The sequence below is a fragment of the Dunckerocampus dactyliophorus genome, chromosome 5 (genome assembly GCF_027744805.1).
Source record: "Dunckerocampus dactyliophorus isolate RoL2022-P2 chromosome 5, RoL_Ddac_1.1, whole genome shotgun sequence".
Taxonomy (NCBI): Eukaryota; Metazoa; Chordata; class Actinopteri; order Syngnathiformes; family Syngnathidae; genus Dunckerocampus; species Dunckerocampus dactyliophorus.
Genome location: NC_072823.1, coordinates 19,355,668 through 19,368,152, shown reverse-complemented (window position 1 = coordinate 19,368,152; position 12,485 = coordinate 19,355,668). Strand labels below are relative to the sequence as shown.

Here is a 12,485-nt window from a genome sequence, read left to right as displayed (position 1 = left end):
AAACAACATTGGCGGACCACAGCAATGTTGTAGCAAATTGCACATTTACTACATCAGTCTTTCTCCATGTACATACAGTACATAAATAAAAGGTGATTTTGGATAGTGATATCCAGGAGGACTAGCAGTTGGTGATGGTGTGTGACATTGGCAGCTACAGGCCTGGCATGCATATCACAGTTGGTTTTGCAGGCCAGCGTGGCCGGAAATCATTTTAACATTGACATCTTTAAAAGTTTTTAGTCGGTTGTTGTGTTGCATAAAGTGTTCAGTGTAGGCATGTGTGAGTCATAACCAAAACAGTATCGGTGTAAATTTACTACACATTACTTACTGCACATAGATCAAATTCTAAACCCTATAAATTCAAAATGATAAATATGTCAACAAATGTTATTTTAAAAGATGGTTTGGATACATCCCAAGAGGACAAGCAGTTTTTTGTGCATACAGCGGTACCTTGGATTTTGTTGTTAATTCATTCCGAAAGGTTCGACGAAAACCAGTTTTTCCCCATTGGAAATAATGGAAATCCAATTAATCCGTTCCAGACGCGCAAAAATATTAACAAAAAAATAAATTTTAGAGGCAATAATTATAGATTTACATGCAGAAAACAATGCAAAATAATTATAATGCTGAATGGATGAAATTATTGTTGATGCGGACTTCCTGTACATCTTATTTATCAAAGTGCTGGCATTCGCAACGTTCTGTGGCCCTGGGTTATTTAGCAATCGCACTCAATAAAAAAATGCTCGGACAGTGAGTCAGCAACGCATAGGGTGCTTTTTTTGGGCACTCAATTTCCGTGAAACGATACAGTACAAGGATAAAACTGACGTGCAACACTACGAAAACCAAGACAAAATTTTGGTGAAAATTTTAGAAGAAAACAGAATCATATGAAAACTGGGGCGTATGGAAACCGAGGTTTGGCTGTATTCGTAATGTTTCTTAATGATGTGACATTGCTAACTAGTGGGCTGGCATGCATATTACAGTTATTATTTTAGTTAGCAAATTTGTGTTATAGAAGTAATGTCTCTCTGCTGGTTACAGTAAATGTACTCTTTCAAGGACTAGTATTATTACAGTACAGTACATGCACACGTTTTCAGAGAAAGCAATATTGCGATTTTGTTTTAAACAAACTTCCACTTCGGAACTTGTTTTTAGTCTCTACTGTCACTGTTGTTAAACACACAAATGGACAATTGAGTTTTTAGTTGAAAACAATCCAGTGTAAATTACCCCTGAGACCAGCAGCTGAACTTGTTGAGTCTGGTAGATGACAGATGATGCCATTGAACCTATGGTCCTAAAGGGAGAGGGAATCAGGTAGGAATACACTGGCTTTAATCAGAAGTCATCCCCCTCCTCTTCTGCCGTGCGTATTCAGGGCCATTCCTCATGCACTGGCTTTACTGGAAGTCACCCCCCCATGCACACACACAAACCCAAAATCCCTCCCTTTACCCCACTACAACACACAGCCACACGTCCCCACTGTTCATGAATAATCCAGGCCAACCGACGGGCCATCACACTCAGCTTTGTGGGGGGAAGAAGCTAGAACAAAAGACGGGCAGCTATGGCTGAGTAGGCTCCGATGAGAAGACACTTCATACAAGTGTGCGTACAGATGGGGAGCAAGAGGCAGAAGACTTCACAGCAAAATCACATATCCAAGGCTCCCCATGCCAAAGAGCAGAGCTGGGAACTGTGCCTGCTTGGCTTCATCTTAAAAAAAACTATCCTCTCATCTCTCCCTGCAGATGGTTAGTTTGCCAAAGCACAAGACAGAAAAAAATAGATCCCTTTAGTGAAGGTCTTCTCGCTTAAAAGGGTTAGAACTCTGTTTAACCCCATCAAAGATGAGCTGTTTTTAATATGCCCAGGGACTTAAAGATGGACTCTCTTTTTTTTTTAACAAGGACATCAGTGCCCTTTGTCCTGATTCGACCACTGAGCCCCCCCACCGCGATTTTCTGTTCCAGTCCAGTTCACACCTTACAACGGCTTGAAAGTATTTGACATCTCCAAACACAGAGCGCACCCGGAGGAGCAGATGTGGCCGGGCCAGGGGCCACAGAGGCAGTTATTTTATCAGCCTTCTTGCCTCATGCGGGGGGGTGTCATGATGCTAGCTAGCTAGGATCACTGCATGATCCGGTCACGTACTGTCCAACGGCAAAGCAGTGGGTGGCATTGCAACACACGTGCCACTCACTTTTATTACTAAAGTGCCTCATGTTAATAATATACCCTGATGTTGCTAACACCCCATTAAGCTCTTCTCTGAGCAATTAATCATTAGATTAAATTTGCACACTTGTAATTAGGACACAGCGGAGACTAAGCCATTTAATGAATTCTCTTCCTCATACCAAGCTGGACAAGTACAGCTCATTTGCATATCTCAGGGACGACAACATAAGGAGGAGCACTACATAGAACATTGTCAATGTGGACTAACCTACGGTAATGACTGAAATAGATCAAAAATAGAAACGGTTATTCAATCATATGGTAGTTTGACATACGACATGGAGTGTCTGGAGACAGTATGGATTTGTGTTTCTTCTCAAGGTGAACATGTGTCAAAACATGCAACCCTACTGTATTGCCAAAAACACCACATGGTGGCACTGTTATTAAACCCCAAATTTAGACCCCAATATATCTGATTGACTTCAAATTTCTCACACAGCGCAACGTGATTTACAAAACAGCCACTGTAACTTTAGAGCATGTAGCCGAATCACCACAATATTTGGTCCACAACATTAGGCCCATGTGTTCACATGTTGGTTGCAAAACATGGCTGCCATCAAACAAGCGTGTTTGTAGGGACAGGACAGAGCAAGTAATTGGCCAGGAGTCATTGATCATTTCTCTAATGATTCTAAAAATGTGAAGATACCTGCATTACATGTATGCTAGCAATGTCTTAATGACTATATGCAGGAGTGCCTCCTGTTGACGCAAGGCTTAGAGTGCTGGAACCTTGTGTCTCTTTGAGCTGTTAATAGATGTCAAGCAAACACTTTACCGTGTGTACTCTCTGATTCATTTACGAGTTGTTCACATATTTGGTTACAGTGTCATCTCTCAGTGTGACAAATTGCTGCGTGTGTTCATACTGTTATAGTGTCTATAGTGTGTGTGGTAGGAGACGGCCAATGCTGTGTGTGTGGTATGCTACACACTTAAAGAGCTGTCCACCAACAATCACAGGTCTAACACAACAAAGGTGACCTGAAGTAGTACCTGCAATGTGTCAAAGGGCACAGACTGCCTGAAAATGAAAAGAAGAGGATGCTAGGCTAGCTGTAGGCTTATCTGCTAACTCTATTTCAGTGACATATAAACACTTGTGTACCTTGTCCATCTTGCCCCGAGCTTCACGCTGCTGCTGGTTGTTTGTTATGCTTCCGTCAGCTCACTTCCTGATTGCCTATTGTTTTGCTCCATGTGATAATCACAGTCTGTGGCTTGGACGTCCTGAGTGTCGGTTAGTTTAATGTCCCAGGGCAGATCTAGAGCTGAAAAACTGTGTTGAAAACCTGCTCCAGTGTCACATAAACGTACCGACTGAGAGCAAGCCAAGGAGATGTTTGACCTTTCAAATCTCATGTGACCTGTACGCTCCTTGTCCAAAGCTCCCACAGCCTGAGGGGGAGGGATCAGAACTCAGATATCCGTGATTCACTTTCTGTATGTCATTCTTCCACCCCCTCTAGGATGGCAGACCTGTTGCCACAAATGGTGTCACTGACTAAACACGATGAAACGTCAGCGAGAGTCATGGGGCCTGTGTGGCGTCATCCAACAGGCCACTGTGCGTAATTGAGCGCTGTTGATTGTACGCTTCATTATTTAGTTGAGAGACGTGTGGGTTGGAAAGTTCACAGATTTGCACCAGACATAACAACAGCACGCTTGGTTTTTATGGTACCAAAGGACAAAAGTCAGCTGCTACTTATAAAACATACACTTAAAATATGAACGCAAAATATAAAACCAACACTTATGTTTTTGCTCCCATTTTCGGGACGCTCTGGTCACTCCAAATACTGTAGAGTGAAACTGAACATTTTTGAGTGGCCTTTTATTGTGGCCAACCTTAGGCACACTTGTGCAATAATTATGCCCTCTAATTAGCACTAACACAGATTTAGACAGATTTGTGAACAATATTGGAGAGAGATAGTATTTTTGTGTGCAGAGTAAAAGTTTTACATCTTTACGTTCAGCTCATGAAAAATAGGAGCAAAAACAAAAGTGTTGCATTTATATTTTTGAGTATACAAAGATGCATACAGTCGATAGATAGATGAAGGTGGGAATCGCAGAGCTAGATGCAATATTATGTCAACAATAATGATAATATCACAAATATGGTGTAGTCTTAATGTAAACTGCATCGTAATTCACATAACATTTTGCCTTTATTGTCATATTGAACTTTTGTTCTCATCACAACCTTATTCTTGTAATATTTAAAGATAATTCTTGTAAAATGATTACTTTAAAATTAGTGCTTGTGAATTCAGTCACGTAATATTTTACTTTATTTCTGTAATACTGAGGCTTTTTTTCTCATGAACCTAAAACTCTTTTTTTGTTTTACTCAGGTAATTTTTGTTTTTCTTACTTTCTTACTTCATAAAATTAATAAAAATCCAACATTTTTCTCAAATCACAACTTTATTTTCCTAATATTTGAGCTTTTTTTTCTTAATCACGTTATTTTTTACTTTTACATGAAATTCCCTCTTTTTTTCTCAAATTGTGACTTTACTCTCATAATATTCAGATTTTATCCTCATAACGTTTAATCTTTTTTCACATAATCTTTGTTCTCATAATATTTTGACTAAAACTTTATTCTTTTTATGACTTCTTTCTATGTAAATAATGGCTTTTCAACTATTTCAACGTTATTGTCATAAAATTAAACCGTTTTTTCCCATGAAATGTGACTGTTTTCGTGGAAATGCATGACTTTATTCTCATAGTATTATTTTAAACAACGATAGAATTATATTATTCAATTACATTGAAACATTGAAATATAGAAATGGCTCTGTGCAAAGTCAGGTATGTCAGACTAAGTACAGGTACAGTACAGTCTACAGCAGGGAACCTACGGCTCGGGAGACAGATGTGGCTCTTTTGGTGACTGCATCTGGCTCTCAGACATTTCTTAACACCATAAAATGGGTTTATTTTCATTTGTATTCCTGACATTTTAGAGTAAAACATTACAGAAATCAGAATGTGAAAAATAACATTCAAAATATGCATTCTAATGCATTTTAAGCCATCCATTTTATTTTCTAGTGCAATGCCAGCTGTCCTTCCCATATTTTCCATGTCAGACACCAAAACTTGATTATTATTGGGGTCGTCCCTCCTTTAATCAAATAGTCAGCTAGCTAATTGTGCACAGGCAACCCTTTTGACGAAAAAGGAAAAGAAAGAAAGATACGGAGTAGGGCGCAAAACCACGCAGCACCAGAAGTCGCATTAATGGTAAAAAGTAATTAATTTATTATTGGTTAGCTTCAATATAACAACATTATTACAAAGAATAAACTCAGAGACTTATTATACTCTAAAATTGTTGGTCTTCCTTGTATTCTGTGTTAAAAAATATGATATGGCTCTCACGGAAATACATTTTAAAATATGTGGCTTTCATGGCTCTCTTAGCCAAAAAGGTTCCCGACCCCTGGTCTACAGGTTCAGTTCAGTATGAGCGGTAGAGACACACAGTCGTTCAAAAGTTGTAACATTGAACCTTTTAATTGTTCATAGTCCAGGCAGCAGACTTGTTACGTAATGTTGTTTGTGATTATATAACTGACCAGCTAACCTAAGTAAGTGGGCTATATCCCACAGTGATAAAAATGTCACACAGGGTCGCGGTAAAAAGAACATTCTAACCTGAGTAAATATATTAAGTAAATATTTTGCAACATTTTTAGTTGGATACCTATGAATAACAATAATAACAATACACATTTGGCATCTGAATTGGAAAATGCTCACACGCAATACATTTTTCACCCTTGTTATATTTTGCAGGTATACTCAAAAAAAGGAAAATATGGCTTTAAAAAACGCAAAAAAACCCTTTCTCTTATAAAAAGCTATATTTCTATAGAGTCGTCAGTTCACTTTCAGGGTCTCATGGGTTAAATGACATATGGTTATGAGGCTTGGGAAGGAAGCTGTGAATAAAACGGGGGCGACCTCTAAACTGTCTGACCTGAGTGACATTGATTAGAATTAGAATGTGAAGTGTGCACGGTGGCATATAGATGGATCAAGGACGGGGGGTGTGCAACGGTTGAAGGGTCGGCGGGAGATGCTTGTACTGCTGCCTTGAGCTGAAAGAGAGGACGTGGTGGCACTATTGCCATGCTAAAAGTGTTTTCAAAAGCTGCCATTTATTGTAATTTGTATTTCTGCGACTTGTTGCTTCTAATTGTGGTCTCGACGGCTCCTTCCTCTCTTTTAAAGCAATATGTCCCAAGGACATAGCCCCGTCTCCTGGCCCCGTGCACTTTGATGCTTTGATGGCTCTTAATTAGCCTAAATCCCAACGCAGACACCACTTTATACGACTGTCCAGACAGAAATAGGTCAGAATTAATGGTCAGCAGTGTGTCTCAAGTGTCTGTGGCCTTGCTTTGAGTTCCATGTTGACATGGGTGGGCCATGCTGGTAGAGAAGAGGCTGATGGGGGGTAGGGTGAATGGCATGCGTTGGGTTTCAGAAGGAAGAGGAGGAGGGGTGCCGTTGCTCATTGGCTGACGGCTCCATGCTTATGGCTTTGCTGCATGACTGGGCATTTGTGACAGCCATAGTCCTGCCTGCCACATCTGCCAGGGGGCACTGAGCCCTGAGCCAGTCAGCTTATAATCAATCACTTACACAGGAGGCAGCCTGGCATTTGTTTTCCTTTTGTCCAACAGTTAAAAACGCCTGTGCTGCTTTGCCCTCAGGTGCATTGGGTGCTAGCAATACAAGCACTGAGCAGATGTGACAAAGAGGGAAATAAATAAAACACACACAGTTAGCACAAATATATTCTTGCATATAAAAGACAGATGCTAATTATTGAGCTTCCTGAATCTAGGACATTCTATCAACAAATACGCTCCACTTTGAGGCTAAAAGACAGCTGCGGGCCATGTTAGCCGAGAGCCGCCGTTCATTGTGCCGTAAATGACATATTACCTGCTCCGTAATGACTTTCTAAGTTGAACTTTCCTTTTAGTGGAAGTAGGTTTTTGGGTCGTTTTATGTAACGTGTCCCTGACAAGAGATAGCCTTCACCACGCCAGCTTGTCGGTTGCCATGGAAAGATGATCAGACACAAGTTAAAGACAGGGTGAAAAAGCTGCCCTCCATTGTTATGTTTTTGCCTTTCAGCCAGGCTCCTCCTAGAAATGTCAACAGGTCATCATCCTTGACCTGGGTGGTTCTATATGGAGGACATGGTTTAACTTGTGTGGAAAAACAGTTGACTTGATGCACTGTTTTTTCCAGATTGATATTGCTGAAAAACAGTCATCAGACATGCACATTATGCAACGCAACCGAACAATGCCAGCAGCAAAAACACGATAAAACCTTTACATGTAGAAATAAACTTACACTGGACACAATAGACTATTATTGTATTTCACTAGTCACTGACAACATATTTTTCTCCACTGACTCAATGTGCTAATTCTTTATCTTTTTTTTGTCTTCCATAGTATATTAAGATCCCTACTCTGACTTCGGAATCTCCAGATGGATTCAGAGTCTTCTCCTTTTACCTATCCAGCGACAGCAAAGACAAGCCTCAGTCCAGCTTCGACTGCATCCATCAGTATGTTTCAGGGTAAGCAGCACATGTCAATCATGGAGGGTGTTTCCAAGCAGGGTCTTTCCAAACAGAAGCAAGGCACCAACAAGACTAATATAATGAAAGAAACCAGACAAAAAAACCCCGTTGTGAAGTAAACTCAAGTAGTATTTAGTATCCCTAAAGATGTGACCAGTATGAATAGGTCATCTTCTAACAGAACATTAACTGTAAAGGCGACATGTACAGTGGTACCCTGGTTTTTGTCATTTAATTAGTTCCAAAAACTCGGACAGTCAACAAAATGAAAAAAAAAAAACGAAGCAATTTTTCTCATAGGAAATAATGTAAATCCAATTAATCCGCTCCAAACACCCAAAAATAGGAACAAAAAAATACATTTTATAGAGAATAATTAAAAAATTCGAAAATAATGTAAAATAATTTAAAATGGTGAAGGAATGAATTCACGGTGGCCTAGTTGTTAGCATGTTGGCCACAGTCAGTAGATTTGGAGTTTGTATCCCTGTTAAAACATCTTGGTGTCAAGTTTGCATGTCCTCCTCGTGCGCGGCTGTGTTCTCTCTTGGTACTCTGGCTTCTCCCCACATTACACAAATTTTTACGCTAGGTTAATTGGAGACTCTTAACTGTCCATAGGTGCAAATGTGAGTGTGCATGGTTGATTGTCTGTATGTGCCCTGCGATTGGCTGATGATCAGGCCAGGTTGTACCCTGCCTCTCGCTTGATCAGCTGGGATAGGCTCCAGTATACCTGCGACCCTAGTGAGGACAAGCGGTTATAGAAAATGTATGGATGGATAGATGATAAATGTAATGGACAAATGAACATTTAACATAATTTTTCCCTTTATTAAAGACTCTTGCTGGCAAAGATGGCAACCAGCAGAGAGGGAGGAGGGGAAGAGATGCCATCTTCGTACTTAGCGATGAGTTAACGCATAGGGTGCTTTGTTTGGGCACTCAATACTGTGGATTGGTAGCAAACAGACTACTTTGTTACGTGCAATATTGTACAATAACAGAGACAGTGTACAAAAACTCATTTTTGGCGAAGATTTTTGTTGAAAACTGGGGCGTTCAGAAACTGAAATTTGACTGTAACTGTAAAACAAGTGGAAAAATAAATTAACTACTCTAATATTAAATGTTAAAAGCAATTAGAGTAAATACTCTCTTAATTTTAATGGCTAATGAAAAGGGTATGATAAAAATCACACAATTTTTTTTTTACATTAAAGAGCCATTTACACTGGACCACTTTAAAATAAATGTCTTCCGACACAAATATAGGCCATGTAAAATATTAAAAATACACTTTTCAATTAGCGGGTGGTAGGGGTGTCACAAGATCTCATGTCACAAGCCCTCGCGAGATTACAACGTTATCAGACAAAAAATGTCTCATGGGTACTGGGCCTGGCACGATAATAAATTAATTAATCACACAATAAATGAAAATGAACTCGATAAGTTTGCCTGCCTCGATACTGTATATTGTCATGCGCATGGGTGTCTGATTTCCTCGTCTCTCACCTCCAAACAGGCAGAAAGAGGCATTGGTTCAGTATTTTGGCACATTTGTTCCATAAAACAGTGGCATGAACGGAGTGAGCTCTTCTGTCAGTCATACAGTCTCTTTGTCTAGGTGGGTGGAGGCGGGGATGGCAGCATACACACAGAGTGCAGAAAATATAATGTAGTACAAATGAAATTATTAGACTGCAATATATTTTAATATATGTTTTCATTGTACTTTTCTTGAAGGTAATGTTAAAATCGTGTCTCATCTCGTTCTCATAGACTCAATCTTGTGTATCATCTCGTCTCGTGACACCCGTATCGGGAGGACAAGCAATTGGTGCGTGTTGTAGTCTACAACAAAACCAAAACAAAAACCCATGTTTTTACTACATTGTTCTCATGTCCTGACTGTCATAGAAGTTTAAAAGTTATGTTAACCACTGTAAAATCTAAAATCAATAAAATATTCTGCCTTTAATAAGTAACAATAACAAATAGCCAGTTATTGGTTTGTTAGCTCGTGCCTAATGTTTCCATTTCCTGGAAAGCAATGTTTCCCTGTCAATCCATTGTGAAATTTTTACTATGCTGTGTTTTTGTGCTATGTTTGGATCTACAATTTGATTAAGTTAAAAATGTTACTGCTTTTGGAGTATTTGGATTTTGAGTTGCTGCTGTAATGCTAACAACAGAAAATTTTAGACTAATTTAGGCATATGAATTCACTGAACCTGAAATTCACTGAGAGGCCTACTAGTATTAATAATGCACATTGCCTGTCACTATGTAGCGTCCAAGGTATTGTATTATGTATTTGTATTATTTATCTGTATTAATGTCTCTTCTGTTGTTGTTGCTTAATTTATTGGTATTAATGTTTCTTATGCTCTTCTTCTTTCTTGTGTTTTCTTTCTTTTCTTGGGAGAATGAACAGAATAAGAATTTCATTGCATAGTATAACTGCTGTTTTACTATGCATATGACAATAAAACTCTTGAATCTTGAATCTTCAGACATTTGACTTGAACCCATGTACCCCCTAATCCTGCACACTTAAAAACCATAAACCTTTTTTAACTTGAAATATTGAACATGATTAATTGGTTAATTAATTGTATAATAAGAAATACTGGTTCAAATATTTGTATTTTGCGTGGTCAAATTTTGACAAAAGTTTTACATGAGCACTGATAAATACATAAGTATTCGTCTTACTTATCTTTTATTTCAGTCGGATGTTGGGATCCTTCCGTTTCAATGGGTTGAACTTGCACCTTGCAATTGCTATGATCTTTAAGTCTGCATATTAATTTTATACCAAATTGAAAGGGAAAGTTTAACAAACATGACAAAAATACATACAACCAGCGATAAAGCCTTGTCAGGGGAATCCCCACTCTGTTATCCTGACAGGCACACACACTGACAGGTTTTCACAGTGCAGGGATTGGAACACCAATATAAATGAAATCTTCAAGATTAAACACTCTTATTGCACAACATAATCATCAATCATCTTACTTGTTCATTTAACTCACACAGAGCAATGAAGAGCTTCATGCTCTATCTCCTTCCTTCCTACTGCTCTGCACTGTGAGGCGTTCAGGCACAATCGTAATTGTGAGTGTTATGCGCAAGTTTTTCATTTTTATTCACGTTCCCCTCTATGACAATTGGCGTACCCCAGGGGTTACACGTACCTACCTCACTTTGGGAACCTGGGCACTAAACTAATGCTTGACAAAAAAACAGTCAAAGAAGCAGTTGTTTGGTCTCGCTAAAGACTTCAAAGATGTGACCAGTATTAGTAGTGCCCCCCGTGTGTTAATTACATCTGATGGTTGTTGAATAATGAATGTATGTAAGTAAATACTGCTTCAAAGAAGGGGTTGTGTGGTGTTAGCAGAGACCTCAAAGATCTGACCAGTGTGCATCTAAATGCACTCAACTGATGCTTGACAAGGGAGCAGTCAAAGAAGCATGTATGTGGTATTGGCAAAGTGATGAATGCACAGTGCTGAGCCAGAAAACTTGACTCCTTTGTAAGTCTAATATACATTTGTCCTTTTTCTGTGAAAGAGAGGGCAGGGATCAGCTGGAGGGCCAAGGCAGCATCCAGGACAAGATCACAGTTTGTGCCACCGATGACTCCTACCAGGCGACGCGGGAGCGCATGTCCCAGGTGGAGAAGGATATCTGGAGTCGGTCGGCCATTGAGATAAAACCAGGGCCAAGTAAGTGTTCAAGGGGGGTGGGGGGTATTATCGGCATTACAGACCAAATATGAGGTGAAAGAAAAATGGTAAAAATACAGTAGTAGTCTATCTGTGCGGAATGAGATAAAGTTAGCACACGCACAATGGACATGCGTCAAGTGAGACGGATGTAACAGAGAGAATCCGGTCACTTTTCAAAATAAAACATAAAAAAAAAATGAAATAATGGAAATTTTTTCCTTTCTGTGCGGCCCGGTACCAAATGACCCACGGCCCAGTACCAGTCCGCGGCCCGGGGGTTGAGTGAGTTTAGAGGACATCTGCAGCATAATGTTTGATAATTGTCCATTCATCCATTTTCTATACCGCTTCTTCCTCATTAGGGTCGCGGGGGCATGCTGGAGCCTATCCCAGCTGACTTCGGGCGACAGGCGGGGTACACCCTGGACTGGTCGCCAGCCAGCCAGGTCGCAGGGCACATACAGACAAACAACCATACAACCAGGGCACATATAGACAAACAACCATACAACCAGGGCACATATAGACAAACAACCATAGACAAACAACACATATAGACAAACAACCATTCACACAATTTAGAGTCGCCAATTAACCTCACCTGCATGTTTTTTGGAATGTGGGAGGAAGCCGGAGTACGCGGAGAAAACCCACGCGCACACGGGAGAACATGCAAACTCCACACAGAAATGCCCAGGGGAGAATCGAACCCAGGTCTTCCCGATCTCCAAGCTGTTACTGTGTTGGCCAACGTGGTAATCACTAGACCACCGTGCGGCCGTTTGATAATTGTATAGACTGTAAATATCATGCTTCTTGACAGCTGTCACAAA

The 12,485-nt window shown here is 39.9% G+C and overlaps 1 protein-coding gene across 2 annotated transcripts in view; it reads left to right on the top strand.

Moving 5' to 3' along the window:
* The window catches only part of LOC129180940 (RNA polymerase II elongation factor ELL2), a 44,695-nt gene that overhangs the window by 11,275 nt on the left and 20,935 nt on the right, over window positions 1–12,485 (top strand). For both annotated transcript variants that reach the window (XM_054775349.1, XM_054775347.1), the window contains exons 3-4: window positions 7,779–7,906; window positions 11,495–11,649. In XM_054775349.1, the coding sequence (XP_054631324.1) occupies window positions 7,779–7,906; window positions 11,495–11,649 (283 nt within the window). The remainder of the gene's footprint in view (window positions 1–7,778; window positions 7,907–11,494; window positions 11,650–12,485) is intronic.